The sequence below is a fragment of the Stenella coeruleoalba genome (assembly GCF_951394435.1).
Source record: "Stenella coeruleoalba genome assembly, chromosome: 3".
Lineage (NCBI taxonomy): Eukaryota > Metazoa > Chordata > Mammalia > Artiodactyla > Delphinidae > Stenella > Stenella coeruleoalba.
The window spans coordinates 171,160,349-171,181,472 of NC_137148.1; the positions used below are offsets into that span (position 1 = coordinate 171,160,349).

The 21,124-nt window shown below is 52.4% G+C and overlaps 1 protein-coding gene across 1 annotated transcript in view; it reads right to left on the bottom strand.

The window, feature by feature from the left end:
- Nucleotides 1-10,176: 10,176 nt before the first annotated feature.
- Nucleotides 10,177-21,124, bottom strand: part of ATCAY (ATCAY kinesin light chain interacting caytaxin) — a gene marked incomplete at its 5' end in the record, with an annotated part of 31,848 nt that continues 20,900 nt past the window's right edge. The window contains 6 exons of the mRNA XM_079918083.1: nucleotides 10,177-10,348; nucleotides 12,214-12,246; nucleotides 13,252-13,323; nucleotides 15,710-15,745; nucleotides 16,485-16,583; nucleotides 20,582-20,668. Coding sequence (XP_079774209.1) covers nucleotides 10,339-10,348; nucleotides 12,214-12,246; nucleotides 13,252-13,323; nucleotides 15,710-15,745; nucleotides 16,485-16,583; nucleotides 20,582-20,668 — 337 coding nt within the window. The 3' untranslated portion in view covers nucleotides 10,177-10,338. The remainder of the gene's footprint in view (nucleotides 10,349-12,213; nucleotides 12,247-13,251; nucleotides 13,324-15,709; nucleotides 15,746-16,484; nucleotides 16,584-20,581; nucleotides 20,669-21,124) is intronic.

The following is a 21,124-nucleotide window of genomic DNA, read 5'->3' on the forward strand; positions in this document are numbered from 1 at the left end:
TGAGAAAACCCTGCGCCTTTATAGGCTGGAGCAGCCCGGAGGCCGCCCCCAGGGAGGCGGCCCACGGCCTATGGGGAGCGCGGCCGGCGGCGCGATGAAGTGTTGGGGGGGGAGCGCTGGGGACGCCGCACCTGTTCCCACTGGATGGAAATAGCTTCACGCTGTCTTTTGCCTAAATTAGTCACGGGTCGGCCGGGCAGGGGGGTGCGGGTGGAAGTCACCCCGCTGCCTCTTCCCCCCTCCTCCCCGCCTGCCCCCTCCTAGCCAGACTGCCCACGGGGCAGATAACCAGCCACACCTCCTCCCTCCCTAAAAATATCCAGCCCGGTGTGTACCCTCGCCTGACCCTGACATTAAGGCCGGTTCTGGGGGCTGAAAAAAGGAACTCACCCCCCCTTCCCCGTCTCCAGCGACAGCAGCGGGCCAGTCCCAGAGGTACCACACGACAGGGGACTTCCTTTTCCAAGGGGGTTGATGCCAAGATGAACTTAAGCTTTGTTCTCGTGACCCTGGCCGCCAGGAAATCTCAGCGTGACACCAGTGGCTGTTCAGCGGGCGCCCACGTGAGGGCTAGCGTCACTGCGTTTGGCTTCAGGCCTCTCAGCAGCTAGGGGGTGGTGTAGGCAGGGCCCTGCTGATCCCCGCCCCCTTACTGACCGGATGGGACCACATGCCCCACCCCGCCTCCCCACCAGAGGAGACCTTTTGGTTTCAGGACCCCTTTTCCACTCTTGAAAAGGACTGAGGCCCCGGGGAGCTTTTCTTTAAATAGATTATCGTCACGGATAATATTTACCACGTTATACATTAAAACTGAGAAAAATTAAAGGTTTGTTAACTTTAAAAAATGACAACCAGTGTCTTCCCTCGTGGTCCAGTGGGTAAGACTCCACATTCCCAATGCAGGGGGCCTGGGTTCCATCCCTGGTGGGGGAACTAGATCCCGCATGCTGCAACTAAGAGTTCACATGCTGCAACTAAAAAAAAAAAGGACAACTGATCACTACATGGTCACATAAACATAATACATATATTTTTAATTTATTTATGTTCGGCTGTGTTGCGTCTTCGTTGCTGCACACGGGCTTTCTCTAGTTGCACGGAGCGGGGGCTACTCTTTGTTGCAGTGCACGTGCTTCTTATTGCGGTGGCTTCTCTTGTTGTAGAGCATGGGCTGTAGGCGCGCAGACTTCAGTAGTTGTGGCACAAGGGCTCAGTAGTTGTGGCTCACGGGCTTAGTTGCTCCACGGCGTGTGGGATCTTCACGGACCAGGGATCGAACCTGTGTCCCCTGCATTGGCAGGCGGATTCTTAACCACTGCGCCACCAGGGAAGCCCCAAATATAATATTTTTAATGAAAAATAATAACATTTTTTTAAAATAAAAAAAGGGAGTGGGCTTGATCAAATTAAAAATGTCTTGTGCATTGAATGACGTTATTAAGGAAGTGAAAAGACAAAGCAGGGTGTGGGAGAAAATTTTTACAAGTCATATATTGATATATGGTAAGGGGTTACTAGCCAGAATATATAAAGAACTCTTACAAGTCAACAACAAAAAGACAAACGACCCAATTTAAAAATGGGCAAAGAATCTGAATCGACATTTCTCCAAAGAAGATATACTCATGGCCAACAAACACATGAAAAGATGCTCAGCATCACTGATTATCAGGGAAATGCAAATCAAAACCACAGTGAGAGAACACTCATGCCTACTAGGGTAGCCATAGTCAAAGAGATGGACGATAAAGAGTGTTGGTGAGAATGGGGAGATACGGCGACCCTGTGTGTTGCTGGTGGGGATGGAAAATGGAACAGTTGCTGTGGAAAACAGTTGGCGGTTTTATGACCCAATTTCACTTCAAAGTGTCTACCCAAGAGAAATGAAAACATATGTGCCCACAGAAGCTTGTACGTGAATGTTTACAGCAGCATAATTCACAGGCGCCAAAAGGTAGAAACAACTCAAGTGTCCATCCACAGATGATGGATACACAAACTGTGTTCCATCCGCACATGGAATATTATTCAGCCATGAAAAGGGGTGAAGCACTGACAGTCGCTGCAACATGGATGGACCTTGAGAACACGATGCTCAGTGAGAGAAGCCAGACACAGAAGGACACACAGTGTGTGGATCCATTGACGGGAAACGTTCAGAACAGGCAGATCCACAGACACAGAGAGTGGGTTCCTGGTTGTCAGGGGCTGGGAGTGGGAAAATAGGGAGTAATTACTTATATGGTGTTCTTCTGGGGTGATGAGAATGTTCTGGAATTAGAGGTGATGGTTGCACAGCATTGTGAATGCACTAAATGTCACTGAATCGTATACTTTACAATAATGGCTAGTTGTGTATTATGTGAATTTCACCTCAATTAACAAAAAAAACTGAGAACCTTTCCAGCTACAATCACAGGGAAGGGACATGTAGCTACAGCAGAAGGTTCAGAAAGATACCCTGCTGCTGCCTGTGAGGATGGAGGATGGGGCTGTGAGCCAAGGATGCGGCACCTCTAGAAGCTGGAAAAGGCGGGAACTGATGCTCCCGTGCAGCCTCTGGAAGGAACCAGCCCTGCCCACATCTTTTTTTTTTTTTTTTTTTTTTTTTTTTTTTTGCGGTACACGGGCCTCTCACTGTTGTGGCCTCTCCCGTTGCGGAGCACAGGCTCCGGACGCGCAGGCTCAGCGGCCATGGCTCACGGGTCCAGCCGCTCCGTGGCATGTGGGATCCTCCTGGACCGGGGCACGAACCCGTGTCCCCTGCATCGGCAGGCGGACTCTCAACCACTGCGCCACCAGGGAAGCCCACCTGCCCACATCTTGATCTTAGCCCCGTGAGACCCGTGTCAGACTCCTCACCTCCAGAACTGTCAGAGAATAAATTCATCTTGTTGAAATTTAAAAAAAATTTTTCGGTAAAAGAGTGATATTCTACATTTTTGCAAGTCTCTTTAATATCTGGTTTAGAAGGATTCTCACATCTGCTTGTCATTCAGCCCACTTCCATAGTTGTCTTGGTTGATATATAGGAAGAAAACCCAGCTTCACACAGAGAGAGGAGGATTTTTAGCCTTTTTAGGACATCATGGGTAGTCTTCTTTGTCCTACACCCGAACTGGACAGGTAGAGGTTTATGAAGGTGGCCTGTTCTCTTTCATTCTCTGCTCCATTAAAGGCCATTCGTCTATCTTTGCACTTTGTTTTATTTTATTTTAATTTTAATTTTTGGCCACACCGTGCGGCATGTGGAATCTTAGTTCCCCGACCAGGGATCCAACCCGTGCTCCCCTGCATTGGGAGCACAGAATGTTAACCATTGGTCCGCCAGGGAAGTCCCTGTCTTTGCACTTTGAATGGATCTTTTGCTCATGTGTGATTTTGACCTTGAAGACCCCCTGAAAGGGTGTCAGCAACCACCACCCTCACCCAAACTGGACACACTTTAAGAAGCCCTGGTTAAGAATCCTGCATTTGAATCTTGGTTCTGCCACTTGCCACCTGGGGGAGCTCGGGCCCCACCCTTGCATCTCTGTGCCTCATCTGTTCTTATCTTTATAAAGGGAGGCTGCTGGCCCCAACCAAGGGAGGGAGGCTCTCTTTGGTTTTGGGCTTCCACCTCCAGAGGCTTTATGAAGGGAGGATGCCCTGCCCTACCCATCACTTACCTGTCCCTCAGCACCCAGAGCTGCTGCCACAGGGCCTTTGTATATGCTGTTCTCTCTTCCAGGAACCCCTCTCCTCTTACCCAATCCTCCTCCCCTGGGCTAACTTTGACTAAGCCATCCTGTGTCACCTTGGACATCAGTTCCCTCCTCCAGGAAGCCTTTCTGGATCCCCATTCCCTCCCTCCACACTGTGAGTTCCCTCCGGGGCAGGCAGGGCCAGATGTGTCTTGTTCTCTGATGTGTCCCGGGTGCCTAACAAGGGTGGGTCCACAAAAGGCAGAGGCTCCCTAAATGGTAGCAGAGGGAATGAATGAAACAGGGAGGGGCAGGAGATCTTTGAATCCAGCCGCCAGGTGAAACACGAGGGTGTTTCAGCAAGAATCTGCTAATTCAGTGTAGCCAGAATCCCCCCCTTACCCCTCATGTCTCCTCCTAGTGATTCTCTGTCCACCGACCCCACCGGCTCCTTCGCTGTGAACCTGCTTGCCTGTGCTGCTAGGAATGGAGCCATTGCAGTGGCTCCTGAGTACAATCGGTTTTACAGCTTGAACTGTCTGGCACTGGTTTTCCTTTAAACCAACTACCTCTGTATGATGGCCAGAGGGAGGAGCTTTGTAAAAACCCAGACCAGGGGCTGTCTTTCCTCTGTTTCAACTCTCCTTTGCCACATGCCTCCCCATTCTTATTTGCATTTAAAAGAAGCACAGGGACTTCCCTGGTGGTCTGGTGGTTAAGACTCCACGCTTTCAATGCAGGGAGCCCCCGGGTTCGATCCCTGGTCAGGGAACTAGATCCTGCATGCTGCAACTAAAGAAAAAGATCCTGCGTGCCACAACTAAAAATAAATAAAGAAAAGAAAAGAAAAGAAGCCCACTGTCCTCATGCCCAGGCCCTGCCCTGTCTGGACCGCCATGACCTCCCTCACCACCACACCCCCCCGATTCCACCGGCAGGACCCGCTGTGGCCAAGATAGCTGCTGAGGACCAACCAGCGGTGGAGACAGAAAGTGATGGACCTTGTTGATAACTGGTTAATGGACTCACCTAGTGGCCTCAGGCAGGACTCACCTGGCACAGAAGTCAGGAGAGATCACTGGGAGCAGTGACCCTCACTTCAAAGGTGGCCACCAGGGGCAGAGTGAGCAAATGGCCAAGACAGGGGTCTTGTCCACTGGCTCCCACCCCCTTCTCCCCCGTCCAGCCCCTTCTGGGTCTCAGTTGCCTCTCTTGGCAACTCAGCGTGGCGGGCCCTGTGCCACTGAGCTCCATCAGCTGCCCCGTAGGCAGGGGAAAGCCAGCTCTGGGTGTGACCTCCGGCTCAGTTTCAGTGGCAAGAATTTCCTGGGCAATTTCAGTGGCAAGAATTTCCTGGGAAATTCATCACCCAAGCCATGGGTGATGGTGACATGCCCAGATAGAGGCCCTGGCAGGGCACTGCTGGGAGGCCTCCTGGTCGGCTCACCCTGGCACATGGGCTCCCAGTGCAGACCTGCTGATCCTCAAACAGCCCACTGGTCCAAGGTTATTAAAAGCGACCATCCTGGGCTCCCCTGGTGGTGCAGTGGTTGAAAGTCCGCCTGCCGATGCAGGGGACACGGGTTCGTGCCCCGGTCCGGGAAGATCCCACATGCCGCGGAGCGGCTGGGCCCGTGAGCCATGGCCGCTGAGCCTGCGCGTCTGGAGCCTGTGCTCCGCAACGGGAGAGGCCACAGCAGTGAGAGGCCTGCGTACTGCAAAAAAAAAAAAAAAGTGACCATCCTGTCCCATAGTATGAAACGTCCAGAACAGGCAAATCCACAGAGACAGAGAGTGGATTCCTGGTTGTCAGGGGCTAGGGGAGGGGTGGGGGGGGTGATTGCTAATGGGGATGGGGTCTCCTTTTGTGGGGATGGAAAAGCTCTGGACCGGAGGTAATGGCTGCACAACATTGTGAATGTGCTGGATGCCACTAATAGTAAAAATCTCCCCCCGGCGCCCGCCCTGCACTCCCGCCGCCCTTCATTTTCCTGCTTCTGGTTCACCCAGCTCTGTCTGGCCTCCAGGACTTTGCCCTTGCCGAGCCCTCCGCCGGGGACACCTCTCCGCCCGCCCGTTGGCCTAGCTAACTGCTACTTCTCTCTCTGGTCTCCAGTCACCGTGGACCCTCCCTCCAGGGACCCTTCCTGGACTTTCCTCCTGGTCTCCAGTGAGGCCCTGGTTCCCTGTGTCAAACTCCCCCACTGGGCTGGGAGCAGCATAAGGGGTGCTTGGGCCCTGTGGGATCCCCAGTGCTCAGCAAATGGATGAACGAATGGATGAATGAGGGTCGCAAGACCCTCCTTAGGATAATCAGAGACTTGGTGGGGTGGGAAAGAGGGGCGGGTCCATCCCCTCCAAAGAGGGCATCCCCTGATCCCAGAGCCAGCTCTGCCATCTTCAACACCCCTTCCTCGCCGCCTTCGTGCCAGCTCGCCCCCTCTGCTTGAGGCCCCCTCCCAGCCCCCGTGAAGCGACCTTCTCTGTGAAGGGCACCTCACTGGACATCAGAGGGGCAGGATGGCAGAGGCAGGTGGGCTGGCACCTGCCAGCTCCCGCCATCAAACTGATGGTGACTTTTGTGTGGACCTCACACCTGTCCTGGCATCCCTGCCACCAGCAGGTCCCAAAATCCTGGGCGGGGACAACGGGAGGACTCCTCTTGTACCTGACATGGGAGGGTCCACTCTGACCCTTTGAGGGGCACAGCCCCCAATGTCCTGCAGCTGGCAGAGGGTTGTGGGTCTCCAGCCGAGCAATGGGGTGGCCGGGGGTGGCACAGAATCAGACCTCAGACCAATCACTCAGGGTCCGGGTGACCCCAGGTGAGCCACATACCCTCTCTCTGCCTCAGACCCCCCTCTCAGTAACATGGGGCCTGTGCTAGGTTGGACTCAGACTATTATTATTACTGCTACTGTTATTATTATTGTGATATTATGATTTATAATAAGAAACATAGTTGGACTTAGTTCCCAGTTCCCGGCACACAGCCCCTAAAACCCTTGTAATTTCCTACGTCAGAAGAGGGAACATCTTTTGTTATAATATATACATTTTTTTTTTGGGAAATTTCTTTTCTTTGTCACACTGCACAGCATGTGGAACTTCCCCGACCAGGGATCTAACCCGTGCCCCCTGCCATGGAAGCGTGGAGTTCTAACCACTGGCCTACCAGGGAAGTCCCTTTTATGATAACATTTGGTCTTACGTCCTCTGTGCCTGAAATGGCTCCAGATAGTAAAGATGAAGGAAGCATCCTTTGCTTTCATAACAAGCTCTTTCAACCACACCTGAGTTTATGCTACGAGGTGACTTTTGGAAACGCCCTATAACCACAGGATCGGGGCTGGTGGCCAGGGGACCTCACTGACCCTGGGATTAGAGGGATGGAACTTTCATCAATGGCCAGTGGTGTAATCCATCATGCCTCTATGAAAATCCCTAAACATTTTTTGTAGAGCTTCCACTAGGCGGACACAGGGAGGTGCTGGGAGGGTGGCGCCCAGAGGGGGCGTGGAAGCTCCACCCCCTTCCCCACACCTCGCCTTGTGCATCTCTTCCATCTGACTATTGCTGAATTGTACCCTATTCTAGGACCTGAGATTGACTGGTGTCTGAAGTCGGGGCCGTCTTGTGGGGCTGAACCCTTAGCCTGTAAGGTCTGCCCGAACCGGTAGTGTTAGGATTGAGATAAATTGTAGGATACCCAGCTCGTGTCTGCCGGGGATTAGAGAATTGCTTAAGACTAGTAATTAATATTATTAACTGTTGACTAAGTTTGATTCCAGAGAAGAATGGGGACAGGAAAGGAACCTGAATCACAGACAGGCAGAGCCAAAAGGGGCCTCGGGAAAAACCCAGCCGGGGCTCCCATGCTGCAGATGGGAGATAGAAACAAGGGGATATAGGCCATGGCCCAAAGTCACCCAAGGTTGCCCAAGGTCGCTTGGCATTGAGCTGTGCCCCCTCCCATCCCGTGAAAGCTCCTTCCTCTGCACCGCGACCAAGACCAGTGCCACATCCCTTGGACGTGGACAAAAGTCACAAACCTCCCTTCTCAGTGATAGTTTATTTATTTCACATAAAAATCCCCCAAAGCTCATGGAAATGATGCCTTCATATCACGACAGTAATCAGAATGAATTGTTTTTGTTTTTAAAAACCACAAAACTCGCGCCGTCGTCGGAAGGATGGGTGTGTGAACTACGACTTGGGGGAGGGACTTATGATGCATCCCATGTGTCACAAGAGGAAAACTCAATGTTCCTTTACAAGGAGGGCTCGACATCCGTTGCATTTCAGCCAAAAACTGCCCCGCAGATACAAATCTTTCTCAAAGCCGATTTCAGAGGGTGTGGGTAGCAGCCCTAGGTGCTACCGAGGACACAGTGGCCCCGTATGGACGGAGCTGTGCCTCAGAACTTCACACACCTGTGGACAGGTGGCCGACCTGGAGACAGCCACCCCGGGGGTCTCTCTCTATTCTGGAGGGGCTGTGAGGTTGGGTTGGGGTCCTTGGTTCCACTTGCCCGTTGTCTATGGCTGCTGGTGGTCCGGAGGGGGTGGTCGGTGGGCCACGGTGAACCAGGGGGTCCGTGCTGGAATCTCTTGTTATATGCTGCAGGCTCCTTGAGGGTGGGATGGGTCTGCCTCTTTCGTCCTTCTGTCGCCTCTGCAGCCGCTCAGTAATTGTCGGGTTAGATGGAATGCATCTGTTCCTGTTCCGGGCTCCTTTTTCTCTTCCAGTGGAACACTGGCTTTCCAGGAGTTATTGCATCTACTGTGGACTTGCGGGCCTCGCGGGTCACGTGTCCCTCTCAGCTGAGCAGAGCCAGTCACCTGAACCTGGAGTTCGAGGTGACCTGGCAGATGCCCAGGCACCTTTTAGAAAAGGAGGCGCTCTGGGCAGGGGTGGGGGACAAGCTGGCCCAGGATGGAGTGGCCTTTCGGAGGGCAGCCTGCAGAGGCCCATCCACCAGCCTCTCCTGCCTCAGCCTCCAGGTAACTCATCTGCGCCTGGAACATGGTCCCGGTCCTTTATTAGACATTTGGGAAACAGAGCAGAAACACAAATTTAAAAACCCCACCAGACGCCCAAATGCCCTGGCCTCACCGGAGCAGTGCTGGGTTCCAGAAGATGCAGGTCCAAGGCTGCTTAGAAACCCCGAATTTTCCAAGGCAGGAGCCACTGGCATTTGGGGTGGGACAATTCCTTGACATGCAGGAAGCACTGCTGTCCCTTTCGCTCAGCACTGAACGCCACTGGCTCCCTCCTGCCATTGGGATAACCCCAAACGCACCCCCTTGAGATCCCAGGTGGAGAAGCATTCAACATCTCCTTTGAGGCCAAGAATCTCCTACTGGGAAATTATTGGGGGAGGGAGGGTCAACCAAACCTGGATGACACCCGCTAAGAAGCCAGCTACAGAGCCAGCAAGAGGGGCCGGACGATGCACCTGCTCAACTTTTGCTCAGATTCATAGAAACAGAGACTCTCAGGGTTGGAGGGGACCGCAGAGGGCCACTTTGTGCAAGTACCGTCCAGCCTTTTCTTGAATGCCTCTAGAGATGGGGAACTCACTCCCTTTAGCTCCGAGCTGACTGGCGTTTCAACTGCATTAGAAAAATTTTTTTTTTGTCCTAAGGATATCTTCTTCCTTTGAATGCAGGTGGTCGTAGCATCCAGGCCACTGGTTTTAATTCTCCCCAGTGACCTTTGTAACACTCGAACGTTCAGTACCCTGTATCTTCCTTTTTCTCGATCTGCGTTTCTGGGATGAGCTTATTTCAGCACTGGTTTCTCGGCCTCTGTTCCTGGTGGGAGCCCAAGGGGGCACATCCCAACCCCATGTTGTTGGGGAGATTAGGGAAGTGGGGAGGCTCATTCCCTCGGTAGGAGGTATTGATCGGGATTGCCCTGTGGCGTGGCCTCTGCGTTCAAGGGGCTTGAGAATGTTCTAGATTGAGGGGGATGCAGGTTCACAACTGTAGAACAAGGATGATTATCAGCGGCCCTCACTGGCGCTGTGGGCTCCGATGCTCCCTAAGAAGGTGGAAGTTATAAGAGGCAAGGGGAGGGCTATTCAAAGGAAAAGCTGTGAGTTCAAAGGCTGGGCAGTGCTCGGGGGGCACGGCGCTGCTGGGGGTGGGGGTTGAGTTTCCAGGCCAGATGCCCAGGGCTGCGGGGGCCGTTCTGGCAGGAAAGGCACAAGAAGGAATCCAGACCCGGCCAGGGAGTCGATGGGCATCTGTGGCTCCAACCTGAACCAGGTGACAAGCAAGAGAAGGGTCCTGACCAGGATTCTGCGCAGTGGTGTGGTGGTGGTGGGGGGGTGGTCTCTGAGGCCACCAAGGACGCACAGGCCATGCTCAACGCTTCTTGCTCTTCTTGGCCATGAGCTCATGAGTGTGGGAGGGTGGAGAACTGGGTCCTTTTCCAGAACGGACTAATACTGCATCATTAAAAAAAAAAGTTTTCAAGCAGCTGGAAAGGATGTTGGGTTTCAGACATGGATGGAGGAGACGGACACCCCCCGGAGACTGTGACTCAGGATGAGGTGGGGACAAGATCCAGGGTCAGAGGGCGTCTGACAGAGGTTTCCTGGCATCTGGGATCTTCTTTTGTGTCCTCCTCTGTGCTCACGTCACCTCAGGACATGCTGGAGAGGCAGAAACACAGTCAAGTTATTATTATTGTATGTAAAGAAAGTGGAAACTGTTCCATGTGTGGGGAATCCAAAAGAATGATCTAATCGGCTTCAGTGTGCCCTCAGCAGCAAGAGTGGCACCTGCCTTTCAAGGCCTGCCACCTGTCACCCACCTTCTAGGTATGGTTCTGAAGGGGACTTCTCCCTTGGTGCCCCAGCCAAAGAATAAGGCCCCAGGGCTGGTGCCCTCGATCAGACTGGAGGCAGGCTTCATCTCACCCATCTAGTCACCAACCCATCTGTCCATCCATCCACCCACCCACCCATCCAACCATCCATCCACCCATCCAACCATCCACCCACCCATCCATCCATCCACCCACCCATCCATCCATCCATCCATCCATCCGTCCATCCACCTATCCAACCATCCATTATTCATTCACTTATCCATCACCCATCCACCTATCCGTTTATCCACCCATCCACCCATATACCTGTCCATCTACCTATCCATCCATCCATCTATCCACCTTCCCACCTACCCACCTGTCCATCCGTCCATCCATCCATTGCTCCCAACCATTCCTTCTTTTATGTATTTAATCATTTTAGACATGCTTGTTTTTATCACCTCTACCTGAGGATTCCCAGGAGGAGGTCTAATGCTGCTATCTGTTGTACCGCCGACTTTTTCTCATGGTGAATGATTTCCTCGCGTGTTTTGTGTCTGTGGTTGGGAACTCAGCTCCAGAAGGACTGAGATGGTCTTGTCAGAAATGCATTGAGAACTTGCTTCTATTCAGTGTGCCCAGGGCAGTACTGTTCTAAGACGATTTTTGATGTTTATTTCTCAGCCTGGGGCTTCTTGGGTCACATAGGTAGTATTAAGGCATGTGGCCGGGCCATGTAACATATTTATAGCAGAGTGTGTGGTCAAGGATTAACCCTGCAGGTTCTAAAGGAAGGTCTGGCCCTTGCCTGGCTTCTGGGAGGTCACCTCTAAGCCCTTGGAACGTCCTTCCTGATAAGAGTATCTTTGTTTGCCTGGGACCTGGGGTTACCCTGGATAGTCTATGCTGACAATGTGATTTAAGGCAGGAGCCATGGACCATGTGGTATCAGTTCAACCTCTGGAGGGGCTAGAGACTAAGGTCAGCCACGTGGGTGGTCCACTGTGCATATGACTGACCCCCAGTAAATACCCTGGACACCAGGGCTCAAATGAGCACACGTGGTTGGTGACACTTGGTGTGCATCACCACGCCTGGCTGCTGGGAGAATTAAGGGCTGTCCCAAAACAACTCCCCTGGGAGAGAACAACTGGAAGCATGCACCTGTCTCCCCTCACCCCACCCCACGCTCTTTTTCCCATTGCTGACTTTGAGCTGTACCCACACTTCCACCTTAATAAACCATAACTGTCAGCAGATCAGCTTTGCTGAGTCCTGTGAGTCCTTCTAGCAAACCACTGCCCCCGAGGGTGGTCTCCAGGACCCGTGACACACAGGGAGGCTCTTCCTGGCATCTATAGTCAGGCAGACACACTGAGATAGGTTGTGGGCAGACAGTGCACCCTCTGGCTGAGTAAAATCCTGGGCTTCAGGGGGCCTGGCTCTGGGTGGACATCTCAGTCAGGGCCGCTGTGTGGCTCAGCTCTGGGGCCTCCTGTTAATGACGCCCCGCTGGAGTGGAGCAGGGACCGGCTGCCTGGCCCCAGAGGAGGCCCTGTTGTCATGGTAACCACGGTCTCCCTGCCTCCCTGGTGCAGCATCCTCCCCCCATCAACAATAAGTCATGAGGCACTCATCCCAGGGTAGGTTCCACATAGAATGTTTCCAAAAAAAGGTGCCAAGATCGCCCTGCTTCCCACCCACCTTGTTTCCTGATCTTCTGTGGCCAGAGCAGACCTGTGGGAAAAGGAAGGAGTCTCAGCATTAGTCGCCTGTCTGGGGAGCCTTGGCATTTGGCCATGAGCCCCATGAGGGCCAATATGGCTTCACCCTGATCTGGCACAAAGCAAGTGTCAGCACGTGTCAGCTGTGTAACAAATGAGCCAGGACGGGCAGTCGTGAGAATGGCTGAGCCCCTTCGCTGCCACAAAATGAAATCACTATTGCTGCTCCAGGTCCACCCTCTGAGAAGGCTGAACCCATCCACCGGGACCTGCACAAAGGTCACCAGCTGGAACCTTCATCTGAGAGCAGATCTTGGTCTCTCGGGCACATCAGCTGCCCCTGGTCCCCATGCTTGGCCTGTGCTGGATGCAGGGTGGGAGGAGGAGGGGGCAGTGGTCCCAAGATGCAACCGCTGCCCTCAAGGAGCTCAAGGACAGGAGAAGGAGGGTATGACAAGGGTCAAATGCAGGAGGCAGACCTGAAGAAAGAGACAGGAAAGGTGGGAGGGGCCTCTAGAGGCCAGGGAGGGGGTCGTGCCATCTGTCCACACATCCCAGGGTGAGGCACTAAAGGACTTTCAGTAGAGAGTTGCTGGATTTAAAAAAAAAAGGAGGGATTCCCTGGCGGTCCAGTTGTTAGGGCTCCGTGCTTCCACTGCAGGGGGTACAGGTTCTATCCCTGGTTGGGGAACTAAGATCTCTCATACCGCGGCCCAGCCGGGGAGAAAAAAAAAAGGAGGCGTATAGGAATGGGAACAACTGCTTAACAGGGTACAGGGTCTCCCTCTGGGCTGTGGAATGTTCTGGAACTGGAGAAGGTGCTGGTTGCCCAAAACTACAGATGCACTAAATTTACATTAAAATGGCTCGACGGAATGGGCCTCATGCTGGCCGATTCACAGTGGTGGTCTTACTTCAGCACCATGGTAATGTCAGATCACCTTCACTGAGGTTCCCTGGGCTCAGCAGCCCCCCGCGGGTGTGGGCTCTGGCCCTGTGGCCACCTGCACACACTTACCTGTCCTCCGCCAGCCCCGCCTCCGCCTTCTCTTCAGACCTGGGCAGGACGCACTCTGGCTGCGGCCTTGCGCTGGGGACAGAAGGAGGTGACGAGGGATGACCAGCCAGCCGAGTGGGCCCAGGGGCTCTCGGCTCCCACTGGCCCCTCTGTCTGGACCCACCATGGCCCGACAGCGACCAGGAGAGGGTTCGGCTGCGCCCGGGGAAACGCGGGGGCCCAGAGGGTGGACTGCGTGATGGGATGGCCAGGGGTTCATGAAGATGGACGCAGATGGTTGGTGGGGGGGAGGGGGAGGGGCTGTGGGCCATTCCTTGGGGGCGCTTATCTCAGCTTATTGCCGCCGCAGGGGCCTCATGCACTTGCTCCCTGGACGCTGCAGCCCATGTGCTGTGATTCTGGAAGGTGGGCGCCCTGCTTGTCCTGTCATCTCTCTACTCCCATCCATAGCTAAGGCTCAGGAGGCGGGGGGAGCGTAACTCAGACAGAGAGACAGAGGAGAGGGGGACCTGGGGGTGGGGAGAAAGGGAGGAAAAGAAAGAAGCCAGACCGACAGACATGACTACCTCACACCCATCAGGATGGCTACTACCTTTAAAATTAAAAAAAAAAATTTTTTTTTGGCCACACCACGTGGTGTGCGGGATCTCCGTTCCCCAACCAGGGATCGAACCCACAGCCCCTGCAGTGGAAGCACAGAGTCTTAACCACTGGACTGCCAGGGAAGTTCGCAGTATGGCTACTACCTTAAATGTAGAACATGTGTTATGTTACTATGTTGGCGAGGATGTGGAGAAATTGGAACTGCGCGTGGCTGGTGGGGTGAGAATGTCAAATGGGGCAGCCGCTGTGGCAAAGATTCTAGCTGCTCCTTGAAAGATGAAACATCGAGTTACCATAAGATCCAGCAACTCCACTCCTGGGTCTATATACACCCCAAAGAAGTGAAAGCAAGCACTTGAATAGATAACTGTACACCCGTGTTCACAGCAGCACAATTCACAACAGCCGAGAGGTGGAAACCCCCAGTGTCCATCGAGAGGTGATGGGTGAACAAAACGCGGTCTATCCGCACACTGGAATATTACTCAGCCTGAAAAAGGAAGGAGATTCTGACACTTGCTACAATGTGGATGAACCTTGGGAACCTTATGCTCAGTTGGATAAACCAGACGCAGAAGGACAAATACTGTCTGATTGCACTCACACGAGGTCCTAGAGAGTCAGATCCACAGAGACAGGAAGTAGATGGTGGGGGCCAGGGGCTGGGAGTCACTGTTTCATGGGGACAGAGTTTCAGTTTGGGAAGATGAGAAAGTTCTGGAGATGATGGTGGGGATGGTTGCCCAACAATGTGAATGTGCTTAATGCCACCGGGCTGTGCACTTAAAAATGGTTAAGATGGTGAATTGTATGTCCTGTGTATTTTATTGCAACTAAAGGTATTGAAAAAAAAAAAAAAAAGACAGGAAGGAAGGAAAGAGGAAGGGGAGGGAGGGAGGGAGTAGAGAAGAGAGAGGAGGGGAAGGAGGAGAACTCCCTGGAAGGCGTGGGATGGCGGGTCCTGCTGCCCTGCACGCCCCCTTCCACTCCGCTCACACTCATCACTATTAAACGACGCTGTGTGAAGCCGCCGTAATTTTTCTCATTATGTGTCTCATCTGCCAACATCACCTGTCCTGCCCCAGGATCTGCTTCCCTCACTCGGTGAGGCAACCCTCCCCTTTGCCCTTTGAGGAAACTTCTGGACCAGGACTCAGTCTTAATCGCCTCAGTCTCTCCCAGGCTGGCACAGGGCCTGGCATGCTTTCGACTCACTGAAAACCCCAACTCTTTCTCAGACTTGCTGTGTGGCCTTGAGCAGGTGCCTTGCCCTCTCTGAGCCTCGGATTCCTAGCCTGTCAGACGCTTTTAGGAATCCTGGCCCTGCCCTCCTCTTGGGGCGGATGGGTGGGGATGGGGGGGATGAGAAAGGATACAGGAATGGTATAAGGGCTCCATAACTGGGTGGGACCGAAATAGTCCTGAAGTTTTGTGAGCACTGCCACTTTCGAAAATTAGCCAATAAGTCAGTGAAGGGGCGATTCTGGGGTAAGTCTGGCAGGGGCAAGCATGAAGCAGGTTGTGTTGCCCCCACTGTCATCAGGATTACTAGGAGGACTCTCTATGGAGTCTACTATTTTTGTCCGGTGGGTTACATTGGTCCTGATTTCTCACAATACTCCTCAGGGTGGCTGTGAACTTTTCACTTGCCTAATGTCACTCTGTGACTAAGTGAGGGAGCCTGGATTTGAGCCTGGATCTGACTCCAAGCCCTCGAGAGAAGGGCAGGGCCTTGAGCTACATGCGTGCATGACATGGGTCCCCACTGAGCGGAAGCCACCAATTTCCCCCCAGCTGTGGGCCCGGCTCAGCGCCAGCCCTAACCTGGCCCGGGCACAGGCCACTCCGCACAGACCTTTCTCTCCTGGCCTTGAGCCTTTCCTCTTCGTACCTGGAAGAGAGAGAAAGGAAAGCACATGAGATGCAGCCTGGGAATCCCCTTCCCTCTGGGAACAGGGAAGCAATCTCACTGTCACATCTGAATACACGCCAGGTCATAGAGCAGAAAGGACAGCCGGAGCTGACGGGTCTACTGGTCTTTTTTATGTTTCCTGCAAGCCTGCCCACGCCCACCCCACCCCAGGGCAGGGGATATCTGTTTTGTGGGTATATTTCACCATCTGGAGTAGATGTGGCTCAGCGGACATTTTTTGCATCAGCCCCGAACACAGCCAGTATAAAGCGACCCCCTCATTGACGTGGGTTTGGTCTACAGGCCCCTCCGTCAGGGCAAAGTTTTCCTGTAAAGGGCCAGAGAATCCGTATTTTTGGTTTTGCAGGCCAGTCTCTGTGGCAACCTCTCGATTCTGTTGTAGCTCGAAAGCAGCCGTGGATGGTTTGTAAATGGATGCGTGTAGCCGTGTGCCAATAAAACTTTATTTATAAAGACAAGCCAGGGGGACAGGGCTCATGGCCCACGGCCTGCACTAGATAGCCAGGCCTGCTGTGTTCTGTAATTTCACAGGAGCTTGTTTCCCTGTATTTCCTTCTTTTCTGCTTTCCCACACAAGTCTGGTTCCCTGGCAGCTCGGTTGAGCTGATCAGAGGTGGCTGAGAGGCGAGCAGCCCGGGGGCAATGGGGATGGAGGTGCGGCGGGGGGGTGGTGTTCCCATGGCCCAGGGACACTCACTGTAGCACGCAGTCTGGGATCTGCACGTGCTCCATGGGGATGAGCTGCTCCAGATCTTCCAAGCTGTGCACATACTGGATCTTGTTGATGAACTTGACGCTGGTGGGAGAAGAAGCAGGGAGACATCTGAAAGCCAGCCCTCAGGGTGGCCCCTCAGGGCCAGAAGGAGCGATGGCAGACAGGGTTGCACACGCAGCAGTATTCCGGGATGCCCCAGGCACCTTCGCCCAAGCTTCCCTCCCCACCTGTGCCAGCCTCCACCCCTGGCCCCTAGTGGGGGAACAGAGCAGAACCCGGGGTCTCCCCTTGCAAGAAGAGAAGTGTCCTGAACCACGTGTTGGACACCAGTCCTTGCTGAGCTGAGGAAATTCTTTGAAGGAAGCAGAGGGGAAAGAGATGCTGCTAGACTCCAGGCCCCATCCTCCCCAGGAGTTGCTCCTCTGTGTGAATCTTCCCAAGAATGCTTTTCTGGTACAATCGCCACTGCCTGGATGGCAGCAGTAGTCATTTGGTCACGAGACAGATGCACATGGGGACTGCTGATTCATTCCACATTCTTTCGGGATGAATGGCTTGTTCCGGTCCAAACCCCAGCTCTGGCTGTCTGCTACCCACTGAGGTGCTTTGTCACCAGCGCATTGCTTTGAACTCGTGATTATTTTTTTTTAATTTACCTTAAACCTAATTTTGGTAAAATGTCCAATAAACTTTTTTCAAGGTCAAATCAGTTTTTTTTTCCCTTTAAAAAAAAATTATTTATTTAGTTGCGCTGGGTGTTAGTTGCGGCAGGTGGACCCCTTAGTTGCAGCACACAAGCTCCTTAGTTGTGGCATGCAAACTCTTAGTTGTGGCATGCATGTGGGATCTAGTTCCCTGACCAGGGATGGAACCCGGGCCCCCCGCGCTGGGAGTGCGTAGTCTTATCCACCGCACCACCAGGGAAGTCCCTCACGTCAGTTTTTCTAACGATGAGAAATATAAGGCCAAGAGAATGTAACAGGACGCTAAGTCATAAAATAATCAAATAACAATAAAGAAAAGAAAAAAAGTAAGATAGAGTCACATAGTTACAAAACTGTGTCAAGAAGTTTTACATCTAATTTTAGAGATTAGATAAGAATTCGGCTCAAACTTTCCGACACCCGGCAAAAATGGAGACCCATGAGGAATGTTACAGTTCGCAGTGTCCATAAGAGAAAAATACACGGGTTAATCAGCAGAGGCCACTGGTAACTGATCAGGGAATGATAGACGGTTTTCCCACAGAGAGTCACAAAGCGGCCATGTGTACCGGAATAAATAAACCCCACCGCTTTTGTGCAGTTGAAATTTCTTTTCTTTCTTTCTTTCTTCCTTCCTTCCTTCCTTTCTCTCTTTCTTTCTCTCTTTCTCTCTCCCTCTCTCTCCCTCCCTCCCTCCCTCCTTCCCTCCCTTCCTTCCTTCCCTGAGCTACAAAGCTTGCAGGATCTTATTTCTCCCACCAGGGATTGAAGCCGGGCCCTCAACAGTGAAAGAGCAGAGTCCTAATCATTGGACCGCCAGGGAAGTCCCTGAAATTTATTTTCTTTTTCCTTTTTTAAAGAATCATCTCTTTTTAAAAAAATTTATTTTTGGCTGCGTTGGGTCTTCGTTGCTGCACGTGGGCTTTCTCTAGTTGCGGCGAGTGGGGGCTACTCTTCGTTGCGGTGCGTGGGCTTCTCATTGCGGAGCACGGGCTCTAGGAGTGTGGGCTTCAGTAGTTGTGGCACACGTGCTCAGTAGTTGTGGCTCACGGGCTCTAGAGCACAGGCTCAGTAGTTGTGGCGCACGGGCTTAGTTGCTCTGTGGCATGTGGGATCCTCCCGGACCAGGGCTCGAACCTGTGTCCCCCGCACTGGCAGGTGGATTCTTAACCACTGCTCCACCAGGGAAGTCCCGGAATTTATTTTCTTAATTAAAAAAAAATTATTCTTGGAACATGAGTTCTTCCTCCAGTTGGTGTGACAGAAAAGTAAAGGGCCCAGGGACAGGGAGTGAGTCTCAGACCGACTCTACCTGAATACCCCAGGTCTGGGAGGCTCTGAGGATGGATGATCTGATTGGTTGCAAAGGTTTTTTTAGGGGGCACAGGGGCGACACCTGTGGTCTGAGCAGTGGGCTATAAATACAGGCGAGATCACATCGTGAGGACGCCATGGTAAAGCTGCCATGTCCGTTGTTGGAAATGGGTACCCGGTTTCCACGTGACGACGCTGTCTGCCTGTGAGCTGAGCTCTGTCTTGGGAAGCAGGGCTCTCGGGAGGGAGAATTCCAGTCCAGGGCGAGGCACATGCCCATGTTTAGATCATCGGGGAATAAACAGGAGTTCTTTTTGAGATACAATCACAGAACCTCATGGCTAGGGCCAGGTGGCAGCTCAGAATCTGTCTCCACTTCCCTCGGCTTTTAAACAGGGAAGCTTACTTTACTCCACTTTCCCCTCCTATTTCCCTGAAAGCTCAAAATGAGACCTTTGAAATTCACCACAGGAAAAGCAACCCAGGGAATTCCCAGGCGGTCCTGTGGTTAGGACTCCACGCTTTCACTGCTGAGGGCATGGGTTTGATCCCCACTTGGGGAACTAAGATCCCACAAGCTGTGCAGCATGGCCAAAAAAATAATAAAATAAAATAAAACTAGGAAAAGCAACCTAAAGTGAGAGAATTATCTGCATTCAAGGCAAATTTCGGTTCCCAAATTACGGGATGTCGAGGACAGAAGGCAATTCTGTTAGGCTGAAGTGTGTGTCTACCGTTTTGCCCGGTAATTATCATCATTAGCACAAATGACCCATAATTAGTGTATTAAAGGCCTGATTTCACTAATGTGCAAATGTCTGAGAGTGCTTGGGAGTCACTGAACAGAGCGTCTGAAGTTGCCTCCTTGCCTCAGCGCTGTGATGCTCTCAAGTCAAAGTTTGACCCCGTCTATTAAACTCATCACAGATCCTTCACTGGGAACGTGGAAATGAAGGGTCTTCATTTAATTCAATGTTTTGAATTATATTACATTAAATGTGCATTTACTTTTATGTGATTGATGAGGGCGTTTAACATGACTAATTTTGTTTCACTTGCTCTGTGTGTCCAGGTGCTTCTATCTCCTGCACATTCCAAAGAAAGAACCAGCCCCTGAGACTCACAGGAGGTCACCTGTTAAGCCCTAGGAATGTCCCGTCTGGTAAGCGTCTTCATTTACCCGGGGCCCATAGTCTGTGCCAAAGATGTGCTTCCTGGTGGGGTCTTGGGCCATCATATCAGTTACTGAGGAACTAAGGGAGCTGCGTGGGCACTCCATCCCCGTGTGGCCACGCCTTGGTGGAAACCCTGGACACCAAGGTCAGCTTCTCTGTTGGCAGTACTTCCTACACGTGGTCACACGTCATTGCAGGGAGAACGAAGGGCTTTGGGTACAACTCCACTGGGACAGGGCAATCAGAAGCTCCCTCTGGCTTCTCCCGGACTCCCATATGCACCTGTTTCCTCTGCTGATCTCGGTGTTCATCCTTTCTCTGTAATTAGCTATAACCCTGAGCACAACAGCTTTTCTGGGTTCTGTGAGTCCTCTTGGTAAATCATCAAACGTGAGGGTAGTCTCGGGCACCCCCAAAACACACATGTATCGTTTTACCACATCATGGTGCAGGAGTGGGTCAGACCCTCCTGCCGTCCTAATGCCCCTCCCTCACAGATTCCAGAGTGGATGGAGCCGGGCTTCCTTCTGAGGGCGCGTGGTGGGCTGATGACCTTGCTGTGTGACTCTGGGTGATTCCCTGGAATATTCTGAGCCTCAGTTTGCTCATCCATGAAACGGGCACGGCCAAGTCAACCTTTCAGGGCTGTGGTTGTAAACTTTAAAAGGGATCCAACATTCAATATGGGAGAGCTGGTTGTTACTTATTCCCACCTCCCTACCCCCCCACCCCGTGATGTATATTCGACACTAAATAACAATACATATGATTTTAAACTGTTTAACGCAACAATATAGATTCATCAGAGAGGAGCTGGAAAATGCAGATTAAAAAATAAGACACACAAAAACCCAGGTGGCTATCCGGGCACAGGTCATGATCTTACCTGATGAAAGGGCGGGAGATGGCCAGCACGGTGCGGATGAACCAGGATGGGTGGACTATGATTAAGGACTTCAGGTTTTTCCGCAATCTGCGTGGGGAGACAGAGGAAGCAAGATGGGCTCCTTGGGAAAGCCCCGGGGAGGGAGCAGTTAACCGGTGTTACCTTCTCTGTGTGCCTAGGAGGCGCTATGCTTATCTCCATTGGCAGGGAGGAGGTGGAATCTCGGTAAAGCTAAGCCCCCTCGCAGAGTTTGCAGGTGGCAGAGCTGATGTCTGGTCTCCAGTCTCTCTTAATTTAGAGTCTAAGCGTTTGACTTCGTGGCCACACCATCTCCCATTTCTGAAAGATTTTTCTGGGGTCCCATGGTTCTGAGTACCTATTATGGGCATGTTGAATTGCAGCCCCCTCATTTGGGAAGAGGGTCATTGTAGGAGAAATTAGTTAAGGTGAGGTCATATAGGAGTAGGGTGGGCTCCTAATCCACTATGACTGGTGTCCTTATAAAAAGGGGACATTTGCACACAAGTGTCCACAGGGGAGATG